The following is a 23,924-nucleotide window of genomic DNA, read 5'->3' on the forward strand; positions in this document are numbered from 1 at the left end:
CAGGCAATGTCTTATGGTCCAAGGGTCACTTTCAACAGTATACTCAGGCTGATTTTCTGTTGTAATCACAGTATTTATGTGGCCAGTCTAGCTGAGTTTTTAAGTCAATGGTAAACTCTAAGATGCTGACAGTGAGGGAGTTAGCAAAGGTAATGACAATAATTTCCAGACCTAGCAATTGAACACTATTGTGGGAGATAGTAATTGCCTTGTGCTTCTGTGGTATGAATGTCATCTGCACTTGTAAGCTTATGCCTGAATATTGTCGAGCTCTTTCTGTCTGTAATTACTGAAGAACGTCATATAGAATTGAACATTATCGGTGAACATCTGACTTCTGATCATCCGTGTATGGTTAATGGAGAAACAATTGAAGATGGTCAGTCAGGCCTAGGAACTGATTGATCTCCTTCAACTGGATGCTTTACCTTTGATGACCATTGTGTCTACTTTTACCAGAGCTGCTTGATACCAGAATCTTTTTTTTTGTTTTCTAGTATGTTCCCTCTAGCATTTAGCTTTTTGGTTCATGAAGAAAGGTCTGGAGCTAGAGGGCTCCAGCAAAATCCAAACTGGCACCTGCAAAGTTTATTGGTGTGTGTTGATGGTGCTTTCCAACACTTTGTTGATAACTGAGAAATGGCTGATCAGGACTGATTTAACTTGTCATGCTTTTCCAGCTCAGAATGTCCTTAGACAATTTTCCACACTAACTATCAGTCAGACTGATGCAAGTCTTATGACTGATTGAAGTGATACAGCTAGTGGTACGTCTAGAGATACAGCTAGTTTATTTAGAGGTACAGCAGGGTATTAGGTCCTTTTGGCCTGAGCCCAGACCACTCATTAATACCCATGTGAACAATTAACCTACCAATCTGTGTTTTCGGAATGTGGGAGGAGACTGGATCACCCACAGGAAACCCACGTGGTCATGGGGAAAACATAGTGACTTTTTACAGGGGGCGGCAGGAATTGAATATCACAGATAGGATAAAATCTGGTCCCACTGCCTTTGCTGTATCCAGTGCTAATCATTTCTTGATATCACAAGATTGTAGGGCTATTAGGAGGAAGCCAGAATCAATCATCCATTGGCACTTCTGTCTGAATGTAGTTGCACAGTGGGCCCTGCCCCACTGTAGGTTGAGATAGGTTGAACTTCATGCTGAGTTACCAGTTAATTGTTCTCCACCATTCATGATCAGGTATGACAGGATTGATAGCTATATGACACAACCTCAGTTGTGGGATCACTTAGCCTCATTATTCTCAGTTGTTTTTGTTGCTTAGCATCCAGATTGTGTTATTGTCTTGCAGGCTGGGACCGTACACATAACTCATTGGACATGTATTGACACTCTGACAAGATTAAAATGAAAGAGCATAATATGCCAGATCATGAGTGTACTGGTCATAGAAAGGGATATTTCTGCAGCTTCCAGTGGTCATGGATGCTCAAGTTTGAGTTTCCAGCTGTACTCCTTTCCATCCAGGATAATAATCCCACAAAATACAAGGCAGGGAGCATTCATGAATGACTACTACCGAAGGAATTAAAGTATATTTCATAACGGCTGAAATTAGGAATCCAAAGCTACAAATGGGTTTAAACATGTAGAAACATCAAAGACAAGTGGATACTCAGCCCCACAAAGTTGCTCTGTTATTGAATTAATTCATGGGGAAAGTTGCTGCTTAACTTTAATTGTTATTGTTCTACAACCTTAGCAATAAGTCTTGGAATCATAGCTGAAAGAAGATTATATCTGGGAGCTTAATGTCCAAGGATCCACATTGTATTGACAGGAGAGGCAGGAAAAGCAGTAGTCTGACTCCGTTGGTAAAAAAATGGAAATCAAATCATTAGAAGGAGGTGACATAGGATCGGAAGGTGTTGAATTGTTGTTGGTAGAGCTAAGGAATTGCAAGAGTAAGACGACGCTGATGGGGGGTTACCAGAGTTGATTGATAAGTTTGCGGCCTAAGGCAGGCGGAGTCAATTTTAGAAAACCTAGCACATTTATTTTTCCTACATTTACACACTTAGTCCAGCAGTTCTGGAGCATACTGATCCCTTCTTTGTGGAAGTCGGCGTCTTGGACCTTCAGAAATGGTCCACAGCAACGGTGATTGATAAGTTTGTGGCCTAAAATAGCCGATGAGGAGAAACTTCAAACTTTCTGCATTTTCACTCAAAGAGTTGAACTGCACATGCATGTAACGAGAGCTGTATAACTCATCTCCTTCTACCCTAGGCCACGAACTTATTAATCACCCCTGCTGTGAACCACCTGGGGGTCCAAGGCACTCTTGTTACATGCACGTGCAGTTCAACTCTTTGAGTGATAATGCAGTAAGTTTTAAGTTAACAACTCATCAACTTCTACCTTAGGCCATGAACTTATCAATCACCACTGCTGTGGACCACTTCTACAAAGAAGGGATCCGTATGCTCCACGACTGCTGGACTAAGTGTGTACATGTAGGAGGGGACTATGTTGAAAAATAAATGTGCTAGGTTTTCTAGAATTGACGCCTTCTAACTTAAGCTATGAACTTATCAATCACCCTTTGTATATACAGATCCCTAAACAGCAGTAAAAAACATGGTCTACAAATTACAACAGGAGATAGAAAATGCATGTCAAAAGAGAAATGTTACAATATTCATGGGGGAATTTCAAAATGCAGGTAGATTGGGAAAATCAGAAGGTCTAAAAAGATGGCATTTTAGAGCAGCTCATGGTTGAGCCCACAAAGGGATCAGCTATTCTGAATTGGATGTTTGCAATGAACCAGAATTGATTGCAGAGCTTAAGAAAAGGAACCCTTAAAGGCAAGTGATCACAATATAATAGATTTCACCCTACAATTTGAGGAGGAACTAAAGTCAATATATCAGTATGTACCTGCCTCTCGGTTTTTTTGTATTACCTTACTTTCCCCTTTCTATTTTCTATTTATGATTCATAATTTAAATTTTTAATATTTACTATCGATTTGTACCCCAGGGAACGCGAAGCACAGAATCAAATATCGCTGTGATGATTGTACGCTCTAGTATCAATTGTTTGGCAACAATAAAGTATAAAGTGTTACAGTGGAGTAAAGGGAATTACAAAGGCATGAGAGAAGAGCTGGCTGAAATTGATTGGAAAAGGAAACTGGAATGGATGATCATAGAGCAGCAATGGCTCGAATTTATGGGAGCAATTTGGAAGGTGCAGGATATATAGGTTTCAATAGGTACGTTTAATGTCAAGAGAAATGTATACAATATAACCCTGAAGTTCTTTTTTTTCGCAAACATCCACGAAAAGAGGAGTGCCCCAAAGAATGAACGACAGTTAAACATTAGAACCCTAGAGCCCCCCCCAGCTCTCCTCCCACGCACAAGCAGCAGCAACGATCCCCTCCCCACCACCACGAGCAAAAAAGCATCAGTGCCCTCCACTGAGCACTCAAGCATGCAGTAAGCCTCAATAAAGACAGACTTGCAGTACCCCAAATACTACTCGTTCACACTATACATCCCAAAGAGGGAGTAGTATTCTAAAGGCAGGATGACAGACCGTGGCTGCCAAGAGAAATCAAAGCCAACACAAAAGCCAAAGTGAGGGCATATAATAAAGCAAAAATCAGTGGGAAGTTAGAAAATTGGGAAGCTTTTAAAAACCAACAGAAGGCAACTAAAAAGTCATAAAGAATGAAAAGATGGAATATGAAGGTAATCTAGCAACAATATTAGAGAGGATACCAAAAGATTCCTCGCATATATAAAGTGTAAAAGAGGCAAGAGTAGATATCAGACCACTGGAAAATGATGCTGGAGAGGTAGTAATGAGGGAGAAGGAAATGGAGATCAAACTGAATAAGTATTTTGTACCAGTTTTCACGGTGGAAGAGATGAGCAGTATGCCAGAAATCTGAGAATGTCGGGGGGCAGAAGTGTGTAAAGTTGTCTTTAGGTTTTTGGGAATCTGAAAAGTCTGAAGGTAGATAAGTCACCTGGACCAGATGGTATACACCCAAGGGTTCTGAAAGTAGTAGCTGAAGACATTGTGCAGGCATTACTAATGATCTTTCAAGAACCAATTGATTGTGGCATGGTGGAAAATTGCAAATGACCCACCACTCTTCAAGAAGGGAGAGGCAGAAGGAAGGAAATTACAGGCCAGTTACCCTGATCTCAGTGGTTGAGAAGATGTTGGAGTCAATTTTTAAGGATGTGGTTTGGGGGTACATGGAGGCACATGATAAAATAGGCTGTAGCCAGCATAGTTTCCTTAAGGGAAAATCTTGCCTGACAACTGTAGGAATTTTTCAAAGAAATAACAAGCAGGATAGACAGAGGAGGATTGGTGAATCCTTTGGCCCTTGACAAGGTGTCACACGAGGCTGCTTAACATGGTATTACAGGAAAGATACTAGCAAGGAAAGAGCATTGGCCATTTGTCAAGAGCCAAAGAGTGCAAATAAAGGGAGCCATTTCTGGTTGGCCTCTGGTGACTAGAGGGTTGTGTTGGGGCCAATCCTTTTTACGCTATATATAAAATGACTTGGACAACAGAATTAATAGCTTTGTGGCCAAGTTTGCAGACGATATGAAGACGGGTGGAGGGGCAGGTAGTTTTGAGGAAGTAGAGAGGTTACAGAAGGACTCAGACAGGTTACAAGTGTATGGTCATGCACTCTGGCAGAAGAAGAAATAAAAGCTTAGATTATTTTCTAAATGGAGAGAAAATTCAAAAATCTGAGGTGCAAAGGGACTTAGGAGTCCTTGTGGAGGATTCCCTAAAGGTTAATTTGCAAAGGAGAGGAAGGCAAATGTGATGTTATTATTCATTCTGAGAGGATTAGAATATAAAAGCAAGAACATAATGTTATGGCTTATTACAGCACTGAGGCTTCATTTGGAGTATCATGAGCAGTTTCAGGCCCCTTATCTAAGAAAGAATGTGCTCACATTGGAGAGGGTTGAAATGAGATTCATGAAAATGATGCCAGGCTTGTCATTTGAAGAGCATTTGATGGCTCTGGGCCTGTACTGACTGTAATTCTGAAGAATGATGGGTGACCTCACTGAAACCTATTGAATGTTGAAAGGCTTAGAGAGTGTGGATGTGGACAGGATGTTTCCTATGGTGTGGGAATCTAAGACCAGAGGACACAGTTCAGAGGGCATCCTCTCAGAATGGAGATGAAGAGGAATTTCTTTAACCAGAGAGTGGTGAATCTGTGGAATTCATTGCCACAGGCAGCTGTGGAGGTTGAGTATTTTTAAAGCAGAAGTTGATAGGCCTGTGGAAAGCCGCCAGTGAGTGAGTGGGCCAGTGAAGGAGTGGAGCTTTGAGGCTTTGACTCGAGAGATTCTGGCAGTTTTGGCAGCTGGTCTGTGCAATCAAGTCAATCAAGATTTGAATAGATCAGCAGAAAGCCATTAATTAGACAATCAAGATTTGAATAGCTCAGACTCAGCAGAAAATGGCTGATTGGGCAATTGAGGTCAGGTGACCAAGCATTTTGAAAAGCTCAAACAGATAATAGAGGGGTAGCTCAAGCAAAGCAGCCTGTGGAAAGTGGCCAGTGAAGGAGTGGAACTTTGAGGCTTTGACTCAATAGGCGGAGGACAAGCTAGCTCGCAGTTAGTTTTTACAATGTCTCCTGAGACGGTGATGTGCCTCTCATATGAGATGTGGCAGTCTTGGGGGAATGCCCCTCTCCCGCAGAGTCACAGCTGCCAGAAGTGCATATGGCTGGGCTATCTGGAAGACTGTGTAAGGAATATGGAGCAGGAGCTGGATGACCTTCGACTCATAAGGGAGAATGAGGGAGACATAGATGAGAGCTACAGGGAGGTAGTCACACCTAGGCTGTTGGAAGCAGGTTGTTGGGTGACAGTCAGAAGGGGGGAAAGTGAAGGTGAGCAGACAGGTAGTGCAGAGCACCCCTGTAGCCATTCCCCTGAATAATAAGTTTACCGTCCTGGATACTGTTGGCGGGGATGACCGACCAGGTGTGAGTCACGGTGGCAGGGCCTCCGGCACTGAGGCTGACCCGGTGGTGCAGGAGGGTGGGACGGAGAAGAGGAGAGCTGTCGTCATTGGAGACTATAGTCAGGGGAGCAGACAGGAGTTTGTGAGGATGTGAGAAGGACACCCCCATGGTTTGTTGCCTCCTGGATGCCAGGGTCTGGGATGTCTCTGACCGGGAGCACGACATCCTGGTACAAGAGGGAAAGCAACCAGAAGTCGTGATACATATAGGGACCAACGACACAGGCAGGAAAAGGGATGAGGTCCTGAAGTGTGAGTTTCGGGAACTAGGCAGAAGGCTGAAGAACAGGACCTCAAGGGTGGCTTTCAAGGATTGCTGCCAGTGCTACGTGACAGTGATGGTAAGAATTGGAGGAGATGGCAGTTGAATGTGTGGCAGGGTTTTAGATTTTTGGATCATTGGGATCTCTTCTGGGGAAGGTGGGACCTGTACAGATTGGATGGGTTGCACCTGAACTCGAGGGGGAGCAATATCTTTGCAGGTAGGTTTGCTAGCATGGTTCGGGAGGGTTTAAACTAATTTGCAAGGGGGATGGGACCCAGAGCGATACAGCAGTGAAAGAAATGCATGGAGTAAAGCCAGATCTAACATATAGAGAGGCTTTGAGGAAAGAGAAGTAGAATAAACTGTGTAAAGACGGTAAGGTAGAAGGGCTGAAGTGTGTGTACCTCAATGCAAGAAGCATCAGAAACAAAGGTGATGAACTGAGATCTTGGATACATACATGGAATTATGATGTAGTGGCCATTACAGAGACTTGGCTGGCACCAGGGCAGGAATGGATTCTCAATATTCCTGGATTTCAGTGCTTTAAGAAGGATAGAGAGGGCGGAAAACGGGGAGGAGGGGTGGCATTACTGGTCAGGGATACTATTACAGCTACAGAAAGGGTGGGTAATGTAGCAGGATCCTCTTTTGAGTCAGTATGGGTGGAAGTCAGGAACAGGAAGGGAGCAGTTACTCTATTGGGGGTATTCTATAGGCCCCCTGGTAGCAGCAGAGATACAGAGGAGCAGATTGGGAGGCAGATTTTGGAAGGGTGCAAAAATAACAGGGTTGTTATCCTGGGTGACTTTAACTTCCCTAATATTGATTGGCACCTGATTAGTTCCAAGGGTTTAGATGGGGCAGAGTTTGTTAAGTGTGTCCAGGATGGATTCCTGTCACAGTATGTGGACAGGCTGACCAGGGGGAATGCCAGACTAGATCTAGTACTAGGTAATGAACTGGGTCAGGTCACAGATCTCTCAGTGGGTGAGCATCTGGGGTCAGTGACCACCACTCCCTGGCCTTTAGCATTATCATGGAAAAGGATAGAATCAGAGAGGACAGGAAAATTTTTAATTGGGGAAGGGCAAATTATGAGGCTATAGGCTAGAAATTGTGGGTGTGAATTGGGATGATGTTTTTGCAGGGAAATGTACTATGGACATGTGGTCGATGTTTAGAGATCTCTTGCAGGATGTTAGGGATAAATTTGTCCCGGTGAGGAAGATAAAGAATGGTAGGGTGAAGGAACCATGGGTGACAAGTGAGGTGGAAAATCTAGTCAGGTGGAAGAAGGCAGCATACATGAGGTTTAGGAAGCGAGGATCAGATGGGTCCTATTGAGGAATATAGGGAAGCAAGAAAGCTTAAGAAGGGGCTGAGAAGCAAGAAGGGGGCATGAGAAGGCCTTGGCAAGTAGGGTGAAGGAAAACGCCAAGGCATTCTTCAATTATGTGAAGAAAAAAAGGATGACAGGAGTGAAGGTAGGACCGATTAGAGATAAAGGTGGGAAGATGTGCCTGGAGGCTGTGGAAGTGAGCGAGGTCCTCAATGAATACTTCTCTTCGGTATTCACCAATGAGAGGGAACTTCATGATGGTGAGGACAATATGAGTGAGGTTGATGTTCTGGAGCATGTTGATATTAAGGGAGAGAAGGTGTTGGAGTTGTTAAAATACATTAGGACAGATAAGTCCCCGGGACCTGACGGAATATTCCCCAGGCTGCTCCACAAGGCGAGGGAAGAGATTGCTGAGCCTCTGGCTAGGATCTTTATGTCCTTGTTGTCCACTGGAATGGTACCGGAGGACTGGAGGGAGGTGAATGTTGTCCCCTTATTCAAAAAAGGTAGTAGGGCTAGTCCGGGTAATTATAGACCAGTGAGCCTTACAACTGTGGTGGGAAAGCTGTTGGAAAAGTTTCTTAAAGATAGGATCTATGGGCATTTAGAGAATCATGGTCTGATCAGGGACAGTCGGCATGGCTTTGTGAAGGGCAGATCGTGTCGAACAAGCCTGATAGCATTCTTTAAGGAGGTGATCAGGCATATAGATGAGGGTAGTGCAGTGGATGTGATCTATATGGATTTTAGTAAGGCATTTGACAAGGTTCCACATGGTAGGCTTATTCAGAAAGTCAGAAGGCATGGGATCCAGGGAAGTTTGGCCAGGTGGATTCAGAATTGGCTTGCCTGCAGAAGGCAGAGGGTCGTGGTGGAGGGAGTACATTCAGATTGGAGGATTGTGACTAGTGGTGTCCCACAAGGATCTGTTCTGGGACCTCTAATTTTCGTGATTTTTATTAACGACCTGGATGTGGGGGTAGAAGGGTGCGTTGGCAAGTTTGCAGATGACACAAAGGTTGGTGGTGTTGTAGATAGTGTAGAGGATTGTCAAAGATTGCAGAGAGACATTGATAGGATGCAGAAGTGGGCTGAGAAGTGGCAGATGGAGTTCAACCGGAGAAGTGTGAGGTGGTACACTTTGGAAGGACAAACTCCAAGGCAAAGTACAAAGTAAATGGCAGGATACTTGGTAGTGTGGAGGAGCAGAGGGATCTGGGGGTACATGTCCACAGATCCCTGATAGTTGCCTCACAGGTGGATAGGGTAGCTAAGAAAGCTTATGGGGTGTTAGCTTTCATAAGTTGAGGGGTAGAGTTTAAGATTTGCGATGTAATAATGCAGCTCTATGAAACTCTGGTTAGGCCACACTTGGAGTACTGTGTCCAGTTCTGGTCGCCTCACTATAGGAAGGATGTGGAAGTATTGGAAAGGGTACAGAGGAGATTTACCAGAATGCTGCCTGGTTTAGAGAGTATGCATTATGATCAGAGATTAAGGGAGCTAGGGCTGTACTCTTTGGAGAGAAGGAGGGTGAGAGGAGATGTGATAGAGGTGTACAAGATAATAAGAGGAATAGATAGAGTGGATAGCCAGCACCTCTTCCCCGGGGCACCACTGCTCAATACAAGAGGACATGACTTTAAGGTAAGGGGTGGGAAGTTCAAGGGGGATGTTAGAGGAAGGTTTTTTTTACTCAGAGAGTGGTTGGTGCGTGGAATGCACTGCCTGAGTCAGTGGTGGAGGCAGACACACTAGTGAAGTTTAAGAGACTACTAGACAGGTATATGGAGGAATTTAAGGTGGGGGCGTATATGGGAGGCAGGGTTTGAGGGTTGGCACAACATTGTGGACCAAAGGGCCTGTACTATTCTATGCTCTATAGATTCTTAATTAGTTAGGGCATTAAGTACTACGGGGAGAAGGCATGAAATTGGGGCTGAGAGGGAAATGGATCAGACATGATGAAATGGTGGAGCAGACTTGATGGGCCAAGTGGCCTAATTCTGCCCCTATATCTTATTTGAAAGTTATGGTTTTCTGAGCATTTTTTATGGACAAAGAGCCTTTTATGGAAAGCTGTAGATTTCAAGAAATCGGTCTCCATTTCATTACTGAATTTGTTCTAATATTGTAATGTTGGTCTTTGGGTTTTTATTGCCCATGAGAAATAATTACTCTGTATAAAAGCTATCAAATCCTTTCACTATTTGAAATAATTTGAACAAATAATTTTCAGTTGCTGCATATAATGTCATTAATGCCATGTTGTATCAATTTAGTTCTTAAAATCACTGGAGTTTTTTGAAGAGTCAGATCATGCATTACAAAACCAACGGATGCATCTTTTATTGCAGTTTTCTGGAATAAAGGCTGATACTTTATTAGCTTTCAACTTCTGGCCATTAATTTTGAATGAGTGGAGCACTTAGAATTTCAAGTTCCTAGTTCCTCTTCATTTTAAAAGTACTATAATTCATCTTCCTTGGGTCCAAAGTGGATCAGATTCATTTGCCATTATTTTCCCACATTTAATTTACTTCCCTTTAAAAATTCCTCCACCTGCTCTTTGCTGTCTTATTAATATGGCACCTGAAAACTTGTATTGACAACTCTCCAGTCATTAATAATTTAAATGAACAAAATGGTGAAAGTTGATACTCCAAACCACAGTAGTGTCACATATCCACCAGGGGTTTAAGATTTATTCTCAACATCTCCAAATTCTAACTGGTTTCCAGAAATTGAAGATATCTCAGATTCTGTTACAAGAAGTACTTAAACAGGAATGGGGGATAGGTGATAACGAAGATCAATATAAATAGCTTCACTGCACAACCCGGTGGTGTATCACACAGATCCTGCTTGGCCAGGACCCAGAAAGACAAGGGAATCCATGCAATACGGGCACATGTATATCAGTCCAGTTTTAAATATACCTTCCAACATACATCTACAAATACTCAAACATTTGGAACTCAAAAATAAAGACATTTCTCCTCATTTTATACCAAGGGCCAATCCTTTATCCTAGAACTGTGCTGTCTTGACTTATAAATGTTCCAACCAGAATAAACAATCTCTTTAGATCCATGCTGCCATTTCTCAGAATTCTAAGAAGTTCACCTTCCGCGTTCTAAATTTCATGCTGGGCTCCACATACTCATGTTACAAGATTGTCAATCAGGGAAACAGGAGAAATTAACAAAAGAAACAACTGGGAATTTGATGATGCAAATCAACAGGAAAAGACAAATAAGAAAGGATAATATTAGATATATTTGTAAGTACATAAACAGCAGCAACATGAAAGCAGTCAGAAGGAAAGTAAAATGACAAGCTATTCTGGAAGTACTTAAGAATCTATATAGATGAACAATGGTGATTCACAGTCGGACATCAGAAGATAGCAAAAGAATGGACAAATGCATTTGCTGAATGGATCCATACAGGTATCTTTGAAAAATAAATACATGCACGGGTAGAAACATGAATGTCATGCATAGTCATGGAATAAAGACCAAAAAAAAATTGGGTTTCACTGTAGAAGTCATTGCAAATTGTTAACCAGTGGTGCAAAAAGGTTCCTGAGAACACAGGAGGCTGATCTAGCCCATCAAGTCTTAGGCAATTCATAGTCCCAACTTAAGTGCTTCAAACTACAGATCACTTTCATTTAAAAGGTCAGCCTAAAGCTGATGAAATCATTGGGAATTATCCACAGTTATCCCGTATATTATTGCAAGCTAATTTTTTGTCTTTTTTTGCAGAATATAATGGTACTTCAGTGAACTATTTATTAATCCACCATTCACTGTATCTCTGTACTATCACCAAAGGACCAATTAGAACTTGCAATGAAGGTAAGGTACTGAAAACTATCCTTAAAGAATGAAAAGAAATTAAATATAATGTTAAATATAAAAGAATTAATCAATGACAATAATTTTCCAGTATAAAGTACAACACAGGTTTCCACATATTGTATTAGATGCATTGACAACCACTGCAGATACAAAAATAGATACCCCAAATAAGAGTACATTTTACCTATAAAAATTGAAATGCATACACTATAAGATACTATAAAATAATGTAGTCAAATTTAAGAAACTCAGATGACAACTGCACTTTGGTCAAGCCTTGTTTATATCACCTTAAGCTCCAGATCATTCTTTGGTGTCCATTATTTTCTAAAGACTACTAACTGTCACTATCTCCCATTTGCTGATAGAGAAGTTATTATTTTCAGCTCTAAAAAGTTTTGGTAAAGACACATTGCAGAGGTACTTAACATTTACTGTAATTAATCTCCAAACATATTCAACATTAAAACTTAGAAATGAAAATACAGAACGTGAATGCTGAACAGGGCATTTTATGCTGATATATACTTAACTACAGTGGGCAATTCCAAATGTTATGACTGACCACTGCTTCAAATTATTTTAAGGGCTTCTAGATTAATAGGTGTAATGCCCAGAATCACGTTTGAGGAATCTAAGGTGATGTAAAATTATTGCTACAAACCTCTGCTCATACCCAGCAAGTGGTGCTATACAACAATCACTTCTGCTCAAAGGACAGCTCAATTATTTATTTAGTTTAAAATCATTTGGTAATGTGCTTTTCAAGTATATTGACTAAAAACCTCAAATTTAAAATAATTTATGACTCTGTGACCTATTTATCACCAGGATTTTCTTTCAAACATTGAAGGAATTCATGAAAAAACTTGACATACCAAATTCCAATAAAAATAGAAAATATTCCAAAAAATTCCAGAAATTAAAAACAATGAACTGTAACTAAACTCATTATTCTCTGCTGGTACTCCACATCAATCTGAATCAAACTTTCAAAGTGTTATGACCGTTCCATCCTCTTCAATGCCTCCTCTGCTGAGAGCTAGACTATGCCTTGCCTCAGCTTTGATTGCAGTTAGTGTTTTAAGTATATTTCCTTTGTTGTCTTTAATGGAATCATTGAAAGCCAGTTCCTTCTGCAGTCTCTGACTAAGATTACCAATGTTTGTTTGAGAAGTGAAGGATGAAGGCAGTAACTTAAACGGAATGTTCTGGGAGTCACCAGCTCCCTCAATAATGATGTCAGCTTCTTCATCACTTTCATCTTCAGGATTGTAATTCTGCATAATATGAGCAGAGGATAGACTATGGTGACTGGTTGCACTGTCATTTGAATGGCCAGAGCTACCAGACATACGACTGCTGCGAATGACATTGTTCCTCTGGTTCACTGGTTTTACTGTGATGATTAGGTTGTGACTGTTGGCAATCATCATGTCTGTAACTTGATCAAGAGTTTTTCCCATCACCTCAATCCCATTTACCTCTAGGACTTCATCATTAACAGCAAGGAGCCCCGTACTTTCAGCTAAGCCACCAGGTACAAGCCTTGAGATGAAGATACCTGGAACTTTTTCTAGCCCATGTGCAGTTACTCTCACACTAGTGCCATCACGAATATAGAATCCCAAGGGTTTTTCACATCCATGTTTGTACAATCGGACTCTTCTATGAGTTTCAGGCAGAATATCCACATCAATAATAGAAGAAACAGGTCTGAAGTCTTGAGGTATACTAATATTGAGGTGAACACGCTTTCGAAGTGTATCAGTTCGGAGACCTCCCAAAGGTTTCTTCTTTCTTGTCAATGAATCAGTGCCAAAGAGATCATAATCTACCTCATCTGAAAAAGTCAAAAGCAGTTTTTCTGAAAAGGTTCTTTCTTAAAATTTAAAAAAATATCAACTTTATAGGTACTAAATACACAAACCTGATATTCCAGATACTCTAAATATATTTCAAGTCAAACTAGTTGTGATGTAGACATTTCAAAAATGGAAAATGATTAAACATCACTTAGAATTTACAATAATATAAAGTAGATAAGGAAAGCATTAATAAAAATGTTTAATTCCTAATGTCATAACTAATTGATGCTTTATAGTCAAAATGTCATAATGTAATTTAAAAATATTGAACTCACTCAAGGTCCACCTTTTTTAGTTTTAACTTTTTACATTAACAAATAAAGATCCAAAACTTCTTTGGTAGAGGAACTATCACAGACAGATAGGGCCCATAAGAGAGCTTTCAGTGCATTAGCCTTCATAAATCAGAGCACTGAGTACAGGATTTGGGAGGTTATGTTGAAGTTGTACATTGGTGAGGCCAAATTTTGAAGTATCGTGTGCAGTTTTTGTCACCTACTTAGAGGGAAAGAAATCAATAACCCTGGAAGAGTGCAGAGGAAATTTACAAGGATGTCACCTGGACCTGAGTTATAGGGAAAGGATGAATAGGTTAGGACTTCTTTCCCTGGAGGGTGGGAGAAAGAGGGGAGATCTTACAGAGGTATCCAAAATTATTAGGGGTTTAGGTACAGTAAATACATAAAGGCTTCCACCCAATATTTAAGCGGAACCTGAGGGAGAACTTCTTCACTCAGATGTTTTGAGTGTGGAACAAGCTGCCAGTGGAAGTGATGGATGCAGGTTCAATTGCAGCATTTAAGAGTACATGGCCAAGAGAGTTGTGGAGGGCTATGGTCTGGGTGTGGGTAGATAGGACTAGACAGAAAAACAGGTCAGGCACAGACTAGATGGCCAAAATGCTGTAGTGCTCTATGACTCTATGTGTTCAGAAAGGAAAAAAAATCAAGTACGGTTTCAGCAATCTTTGCTGAAGAAATTACATCATACTTAAACGATATCCCTCACAATAATTAAAACTATTAATTCAGTTTCAGTTCTGTTATCAGTGATGAAGTTTACACAGCAGGAATGTTATTCTTTAATCACAATTGTGACCAGCTTGGAAATAGAGTAAGTTCTACTATGACAAAATGGTAATGACAGGTTAACAATTAAAAATAAATTAATAAAGATAAAAATCAAAACGTTAAACCTGAACACTTGGAACAATATTTCTTTAATAGATACAAGTTAATGATTTACTCAGTTCAATACTTTTAATTACTTGGAAGTCATCATTTAATCATATGCAGATACAGAATTAGACATTCACTTCTCTCTGGCAGGTAATGAAAGACGGGGAAGGTGAGTGGAGGTGGGGGAATGAAGTAAGAAGCTGCGAGGTGATAAAATGGAAGAAATAAAGGGCTGACTGTAGAATCTAACAGAAGACAGCTTACCATTGAAGAAAGGAAGGAGGGGGACTGGGTGAGGAGACGTGATGAGAGGGTAGTCAGAATGGAGAAGGGAAAGATATAAAGGGGCAATAATTAATGGAAGTTAGAGAAATTGATTGATGCTCATGCCATCAAGTTGGAGGCTACCCAGACATAATAGAAAGTGTTGCACCTCTAACGTGAGTACAGCCTCGTTATGGCAGTAGAGGAGACCATGGAGAGACATGTCTGAATGGAAATGAGAAGCCAAACTGAAGTCAGTAGATATCAGGAGATCCTGTCTTTTGCAGCGCACACAGAGCAAAGCTGCTCACGAAACAGTCCTCCAATCTACTTTGGGTCTCACCGATTTAGAGGAAACTGCATTAGATACAACAATGACTCTGACAGACTAAGAGTTTAAGTGTTGCTTCTCTTGGAAGGACTGTTTGAGACCCTGAATGATGCTGAGTGAGGTGGCTTTGGAGCAGGTGTAGCACTTGTCACACTTGCAGGGATAGGTGAAATCTCAAGGTAGAATAAAGCAAAATATACATACTATGATAATAAACTTGCTTTGATCTTGTCATAAAGAATGACACGCGAGAAGTGGAGACTCGTGGTGTGGTAGGCAAGGACAAGGGGAATCCTATCCCTGTTATGGCTGCTGGAGGATTCGGTGATGGAAGAAGTGTTGGAAATGAAGGAGATATGGGTGAGGGCAGTTGAACGTCCTATTGAAGATGGCACTGCTGAGGACAGGTGACAACTTTCTGGCGGTTCATAAATAAGAAATATAATTAAGTGCTTTATTATTAACACTTTCTTAAAAATTATGGTAAATGATCACAGTAAACAATGAAGAGGCAAGCGAAGGCAGGGCATGCTCAAGGAGAAATTGAGGCAATTTTGGAACCTGCCCACCTAAACTGAGAACAAGGTTTGATCAATCAAGGAGTAGGGCCAATTTGGAAAAGTTGAGTACAGGCCAAAAGGTGCTGGAGGGGTCCAGGCCCAGAGTATATCAAGGAGACAGGGCCTGGGTCCTAGTAGGAGGAATGATCCAATGTTTGGATGATTTAAATGCTGGGAAAAGGCAGGGTGTCGGGACCAGAAGTGAGGATAGGGGCAGTTCTGCTCACTGCTCCATGACATTTACTCCACTCTTTGCTGCACTAAGGATGAGCTGTGGGCCTGCTTCAGGCTTTGTGTCTGAGGACTCACTCACTTTTGTCCTAAATACTATTTGCTTGCATGATTTGTTACCCCCACCCCCCACACATTAGATGCTTGTCAGTCTTTTTTTTTTAATGGGTTCTTTCAGGGTTTCCTGTTTTGTGGCTGCCTGTAAAGAGATGAATCTCAAGGTTGTATAATGTATACATACTTCGATAATAAATGTACTCTGAACTTTGACGGTGGTGGTAAATTCCTGTTCTTTGAAAAACGAGAACATCTCAGTTGTTCAAGAATGGAAAGCCACATTCAAGAACAGATGCGACGGAGACAGCAGAAATGGGAGAAGAGTACAGCAATTTTACAAGTGAGAGTGGGAAGAGGTATAATCAAGATAACTATGAGAGTCCATAGGTTTGTAAAAGATGTTAGTAGGTAGTTTGTCTCTGAATTTAAGGGCCGGGTAGAAGTTGGAGACAAAGCTGAAGTTGATGAGCTCCACACAGGTACACAAAACATCACCAATGCAGTCATCAATGCGTCTGTGAGCAAGTTGGAAAGGCTTGGAATATGGACTGTTCCAGGTAGCTGATGAGACAGCAGGTATAAGTGGGGCCTGACTTGCAGAGTTTCTCTAGCGTGTTGGTTTAAGATTTCCAGCATCTACAGAATCTCTTGTTTCTCTCATTTCAGTTATAGCTTTTTTGCCAACCAGTTTTAGCCTGTCTTCTCTGGTTCTCAATCCTCTCATCAATGGAAACTATCCTTCATCAAGACCCATTGTTTTAAGCAATAAACACTGATGCCCTTGCTATTTATTCAAAAAGTGAAACATCACAATAAAATACTTTGGATGGAATTGTGTACGTAAATACTGCAATCACAACATCTGCTATAGAAGGAATTTGAAAATGTACAAACCCCATTTCCAGAAAAGTTGGGATATTTTCCAAAATGCAATAAAAACAAAAATCTGTGATATGATAATTCATGTGAACCTTTATTTAACTGACAAAAGTACAAAGAAAAGATTTTCAATAGTTTTACTGACCAACCTAATTGTATTTTGTAAATATACACAAATTTAGAATTTGATGGCTACAACACACTCAACAAAAGTTGGGACAGAGTTAAAATAAGATTAAAAAGTGCACAGAATATTCAAGTAACACCGGTTTGGAAGACTCCACATTAAGCAGGCTAATTGGCAGCAGGTGAGGTATCACGACTGGGTATAAAAGTAGAATCCATCAAAGGCTCAGTCTTTGCAAGCAAGGATGGGTCGTGGCTCACCCCTCTGTGCCAAAATTCGTGAGAGAATTGTTAGTCAGTTCAAAAGGAACATTTCTCAACGCAAGATTGCAGAAAATTTAGGTCTTTCAACATCTACAGTACATAATATTGTGAAAAGATTCTGAGAATTCAGAGACATCTCAGTGTGTAAAGGGCAAGGTCGGAAACCACTGTTGAATGCGCGTGATCTTCGAGACCTCAGGCGACACTGCCTAAGAAACTGTCATGCGACTGTGACAATTATAGCTACCTGGGCTCGGGAGTACTTCAGAAAATCATTGTCACTCAACACAGTCTGTCGCTGCATCCAGAAATGCAACTTGAAACTGGATTACGCAAGGAGGAAGCCATACATCAACTCTATGCAGAAACGCCAGCGAGTTCTCTGGGCCCGAGCTCATCTCAGATGGACCGAAAGACTGTGGAACCGTGCGCTGTGGTCAGATGAGTCCACATTTCATCTAGTTTTCGGAAAAAACAGCCATCGAGTTCTCCGTGCCAAAGATGAAAACGACCATCCAGATTGTTATCAGTGAAAGGTGCAAAAGCCAGCATCTGTGATGGTATGGGGGTACATCAGTGCCCACGGCATGGGTGAGTTGCATGTATGTGAAGGTACCATTGACTCTGAGGCGTATATTAGGATTTTAGAGAGACATATGTTGCCATCAAGGCGACGTCTCTTCCCGGGACGTCCATGCTTATTTCAGCAGGACAATGCCAGACCACATTCTGCACGGGCTACAACAGCGTGGCTTTGTAGACACAGAGTGTGTGTGCTTGACTGGCCTGCTGCCAGTCCAGATCTATCTCCTATTGAAAATGTATGGCGCATCATGAAGAGGAGAATCAGACAACGGAGACCACGGACTGTTGAGCAGCTAAGTCTTATATCAAGCAAGAATGGACAAAATTTTCAATTGCAAATCTACTGCAATTAGTATCCTCAGTTCCAAGATGATTAAAAAGTGTTATTAAAAGGAAAGCTGATGTAACACAATGGTAAACATGCCCCTGTCCCAACTTTTGTTGAGTGTGTTGCAGCCATCAAATTCTAAATTTGTGTATATTTACAAAATACAATTAAGTTGATCAGTAAAACTATTGAAAATCTTTTCTTTGTACATTTGTCAGTTAAATAAAGGTTCACGTGAATTAACATATCACAGATTTTTATTTTTATTGCATTTTGTAAAATATCCCAACTTTTCTGGAAATGGTGTTTGTAGTTATGGCTGTGACAAAGCTCAATTTTGTGAGAATAATTATTGTACTTAACTCCTGTATATGATTTTGACTTATATTTTCTGGAGCTCTAATAAACCAATACCAGAGAAAGTTGCAGTTTCACTCTAGTCAAAAGGTCTGTGGACTTAAGTTCATAATTTAGGCTGATACTATTCTGAGGGAGAATTTATTTCCTGAGGTGGCATTTGTTAAACATTGGCTAACTCAGAATTTCAACATACAAGTTGCCATGGGCATCTTGAGCTCTTTAGCACCATCTGTCTTCACTGGTGTTTCAATGTGGTTTATATTAAAGATCCTTTGAGGAAAAGAAAAGCATTCTCTTGGTATGCTGGCTAACTTCACATGCTAACAGTTATCAAAACATAGAAGCCAGCATTAAAAGTGAAAATTAATAATGGATTGAAGTTAAGTGATAAAAATGCAAGTTGTCCTTTTAAAATTAGCTATGTGTTCTCGAGTTGAATATGTATTATGTGTCATAGAAAGATGCATATCACTTGGACATTGGGATACCAGGAAATAAGGAAGAGGATTAGGACAAATGGAATTTCTCCAGAGAAGATGAAACACCTGATGGGCTGAATGGCCTTTTATTGCATTGTTATAAGTACTAGAAAATATAGCAATGAACACGAGTTTTGCCTATTATGGTTAATTGAAATTCCAAGAATTTAGTTCTGCACTTCAAATAATTAAATGATACAATGGGAGATAATTTGATATGATAAACATAGAAACATAGAAAATAGGTACAGGAGTAGGCCATTCGGTCCTTCGAGCCTGCATCGCCATTCAGTATGATCATGGCTGATCATCCAACTCAGAAACCTGTACCAGCCTTCCCTCCATACCCCCTGATCCCTTTAGCCACAAGGGCCGTATCTAACTCCCTCTTAAATATAGCCGATGAACTGGCCTCAACTGTTTCCTGTGGCAGAGAATTCCACAGATTCATCACTCTCAGTGTGAAGAAGTTTTTCCTAATCTCGGTCCTAAAAGGCTTCCCCTTTATCCTCAAACTGTGACCCCTTGTTCTGGAACCATTAACTGAATACTCCTAATACACACATAAGGCTGCATGAAACATTTATAGTTCAAGAAAAAAATAGCGTATCAGAAAAAAAACAACTGCAGCGTTTCAAGTTCAAATCCAAACAGGTCAAAACTATATTTTCCAGCACACTCTTCTCCAAAACACTTCATAATTCAAATCTAAACTTGTAAGCATATTTTAATCCAGGAACCACAACCAAGATAAATTCTGTCCCAACTTCAAGCAGGATCAGATATCTGGTTGAAGTTGCCTCAGCTTGGGACTCTGAAGTAAATTATGGAGAGGCTTATAAATGTCCCAGCTAAACTCATAAAGGACATAATAGGGGTGGTGGTAGGATCTTGGGATCTGTAACACATACCTTTCTGATTCACATGGCTTAATTCCATCCGAGACAGAGAACTTGCATAATAAATGGGATTTATCAAAGCAAAAATTAAGTTTAAATAGGACATTACAAGAATTTCACACAATCTAGACACATATGTGGGCAACTCTACTGAAATATTAATAAACACTTCCGTTACCAAATGCTAGAGTCGAGAGTGAACTGCTACCAGTTGAATCCCACCCGAGTTCAGGATTCGTTCAGAAATCATTAACAGTTTACAAGTGTTCAATTGGAGTACCATATTAAAACAATGGGGAACGATACATATCCTTCACAACTTGAAGGCAGAGTACAAGTTTAATGGCAGGATTCTTAGCAGAGTGGAGGAACAGAGGGATCTTGGGGTTCATATTAACAGATACCGCAAATTTGCCTTGCAAGTTCTGTTCTAGTTGTCTCATTATTGGAGGGACATGAAAGCTTTAATTAGTGGGAAGACTGAGGATTGGGGAGCTTTTAAAACCCTATAGAGAGCAACGAATAGAATCATTAGCAGGGAAAAGATGAAATATGAAAGCTAACTAGCAAACAATATCAAAATGGATATAGGACCGCTAGAAAATGAGGCCAGATAAATAATGACGAGGGCCAAGGAGATGACAGATGAACTAAATGAGTATTTTGCATCAGTCTTCACTGTGGAAGACACTAACAGTGTGTCAGATGTTGAAGGGTGTAAGGGAAGAGAAGTGAAAGCAATTACTATTACAAGGGAAAGGGTGCTCAAAAAGCTGAAAGACTAAGGGGTACATAAATCACCCGGACCAGATGAATTGCACCCTAGGGTTCTGAAAGAGGTAGCAGTAGAGATTGTGAAGGCTTTAGTAATGATCTTTCAAAAATCATTGGACTCTGTAATGGTGCCAGAGGACTTGAAAATTTCAGATGTCACTTCACTCTTCAACAGAAGAGGAAGGCAGCAGGAAGTAAATTATAGACCAGTTAGCCTGACTTCAGCGGTTGGGAAGATGCTAGAGTCAATTGTTAAGGGTGAGCTTATGGAGTACTTGGTGACATAGAACAAGATAGGACAAAGTCAACATGGTTTCCTTATGGGAAAATTTTGCCTGACAAACCTGTTGAAATTCTTTGAGGAGATTACACATAGGATAAAGGGGATGCAGTGTATGTTGTATATTTAGGCTTTCAGAAGGCCTTTGACAAGGTGTCACACATGAGGCTGCTTACCAAGTTAAGAGCCCATGGTATTACAGGAAAGTTACTAACATGGTTAGAGCATTGGCTGATTGGTAGACGGCAGTATGTGGGAATAAAAGGATCCTTTTCTGGTTGGCTGCCAGTGAGTAGTGGTGTTCCGCAGGGGTCAGTGCTGGGACCGCTTCTTTTTATGCGTATATAAATGATTTAGATGATAGAATAGGTGACTTTGTTGTCTAGTTTGCAGATGATATGAAGATTGGTGGAGGGGCAGGTAGTGTTGAGGAAACAGGTAGGCTGCAGGACAAGATATATTAGGAGAATGGGAAAAAGAGTGGCAAATGAAATATAACACTGAAAAATGCATGGTCATCCACTTTGGTAATAGAAATAAATGTGCAGAACATTTCCTAAACAGGGAGAAAATCCAAAAATCTGAGATGCAAAGGGACTTGGAGGTTCTTGTACAGAACAATCTAAAGGTTAACTTGCAAGTAGAGTCAGTGGTGAGGAAGGCAAATGCGATGTTAGCATTCATTTCAAGAGCTCAATAAAACAAGAGCAGGGATGTGATGCTGAGGCTTTATAAGACACTGGTGAAAACCTCACCTTGAACAGTTTTAGGCTTCTCATCTAAGAAAAGATGTGCTGGTATTGGAGAGAGTTCAGAGGAGGTTCGCAAGGATGATTCTGGGAATGAAAGGGTTATCATATGAGGAACGTTTGGTAGCTCTGGGTCTGTACTCGCTGGAATTTAGAAGGATGAGGGAGGATCTCATTGAAACCTTTTGAATGTTAAAAGGCCTAGACAGAAAGGACAGTTCCCTTGGTTGCGTGTGGGTGTAGGTGTGTTTCTAGGACAACAGGGCACAATCTCAGGCCAGGGGGTGTCCATTTAAAAGAGATGTGGAGAGATTTCTTTCGCCAGAGGGTGCTGAATTTGTGGAGTAGATTAATGAGGGTTGGTACAACATCATGGGCTGAAAGGCCCATTCGATGCTGTATTGTCTTGATCTTTCCCAGCATTTCAAGCTGCTAATCGGCACTCGAAGGTTTATTGACAACAAGATTCACATTACAAAATGGCTTGTTTTAGAGCTATATAAGCATTTAGGGGAATTGCACTCGTGCTCTCTAAACACTTAAAAAAAACAGTACAACATGCTCAATCCATTGCCAAGGATGCAGTCACTTTTTCATTATTTAACCCCTAATGGACAATGGCATTACATAACTTTCTGAACTTTAGTCAGTGCACCTTTAACCAAGTGGTTTGAAGTTTCTCTTGGCAAAAAACTTTCAAGGGTTAAAATAAAAAGATTCAACCATGAACTTATTTTAAAATGCAATACTTACCTAGTAGTTTCTTCACTCCAAAGTTCGCTTATTACAAGTCATTAAGCATATTGGGTGGACTTCAAAGTTTACATCACAGATTTTGAATTAATACAAAAATATAGGTGATAAATTTCAGTTTAAAGAACCAGCTGAGTATAAATGAACAAAATGCTATCACTAAAGCAAACCATCTCCTTAGTGTTTCATCTTCAGACAACCTGCATGTTCTCCCACAAAACAACATGCTTCTACTTCTGTTCCAATGTTTCAATGTCCACCCACAACTGGAGAAAAAGTGCAGTATGCAAGTTTATACAGACCACATGCATTTAAATATGTTATCCTTTATTTTTACAAACAATACCTTTTTGTCCTGCAATGTCACATGGTCTCTCATATTCAAATGCTCTGTTTTCTAGATCTTGATCTTGCTCTTCTGCATAATTTCAATGCTTCTGGTACCTAACCTTTTACTCACTTACTCATCTTTTATTTTTCTTTTGAATAAAGCAGGACGCAGATAAAAGATAGTGGGTGAAGTGTACCAAGGTGTAGAATGATAAGGACTGGGTATGGAGAGGCCTCTTCTAGGGTGAACATGGTCTATATCAGCAGCAGTAGTGGGGTTAATACAGCTCCCTCAATTCCATTCATTCTGCTATAACCCCAACCTTGTAGAATTTGCACGATTCCCTAGGAGTCTGTGGGTTTCACCTGGGTGTCGTGGTTTCCCCAGATGTCCCAAAGATGTGTGGGTTGGCATGTGATATGGCACTGTAAGTTGTCCCTAGTTCATAGCCAAGTGGCAGAACCTGGGTATCGCTGATGATTAGTGTAGAAGGATGCTGGTTGGTGTGGATTTTTTTTTATATGACAAAGGATATATTTTTGTGGTATGACACAACCCCACAACTCAAAAGATGTCTACACTGAGGTTCTTCTGATTTAGTTCTGATATAGTGAAGTTTAAATCAATATGGCACTTTGTAATGTTGGGAATTAGAGAGATGAAACCATGGATGGGTTGAAATTCATGGCTGTAAAATTATTCTCTTTGGTATGATTTCTTTAAATAAAATATTTCCATTTGATTGTAAAAATAGCTTAAGAAACTTAATAAATTGTTAGGTGTTATACAAATACAAATGTATTATAAATATATTAGTATATAATAACTATATTAGAATACCTTATACAACTTTGGAAATAACTATGCTCCCACTTCTCCATTTCCCCTTGGGTGTCTGTAGCCATCTTTAGCCAGAACTGTTAAATGGATGATTTATCCGAAACTTGTCCTGAGACCCCGTGACCAGGGAAGACAACTTCTACCAACTTAATTCAATCCATGTAATATGAGCTCCCTATTAACATAAGCAAAGCTTTAAACTATGGCAATAACCTGCTTGTGATGCTGAAGTCTCTGCCAAGCATTAACATCT

General features: G+C 40.5%; 1 protein-coding gene across 1 annotated transcript in view; it reads right to left on the reverse strand.

Annotated features, from left to right (window-relative positions):
- Nucleotides 1-10,132: 10,132 nt before the first annotated feature.
- pard6ga (par-6 family cell polarity regulator gamma a) overlaps nt 10,133-23,924 on the reverse strand; it is a 40,688-nt gene continuing 26,896 nt past the window's right edge. The window contains exon 3 of the mRNA XM_063069368.1: nt 10,133-13,378. Within this exon, the coding sequence (XP_062925438.1) occupies nt 12,528-13,378 (851 nt within the window). The 3' untranslated portion in view covers nt 10,133-12,527. The remainder of the gene's footprint in view (nt 13,379-23,924) is intronic.

The sequence above is a fragment of the Mobula hypostoma genome, chromosome 17 (genome assembly GCF_963921235.1).
Source record: "Mobula hypostoma chromosome 17, sMobHyp1.1, whole genome shotgun sequence".
NCBI lineage: Eukaryota > Metazoa > Chordata > Chondrichthyes > Myliobatiformes > Myliobatidae > Mobula > Mobula hypostoma.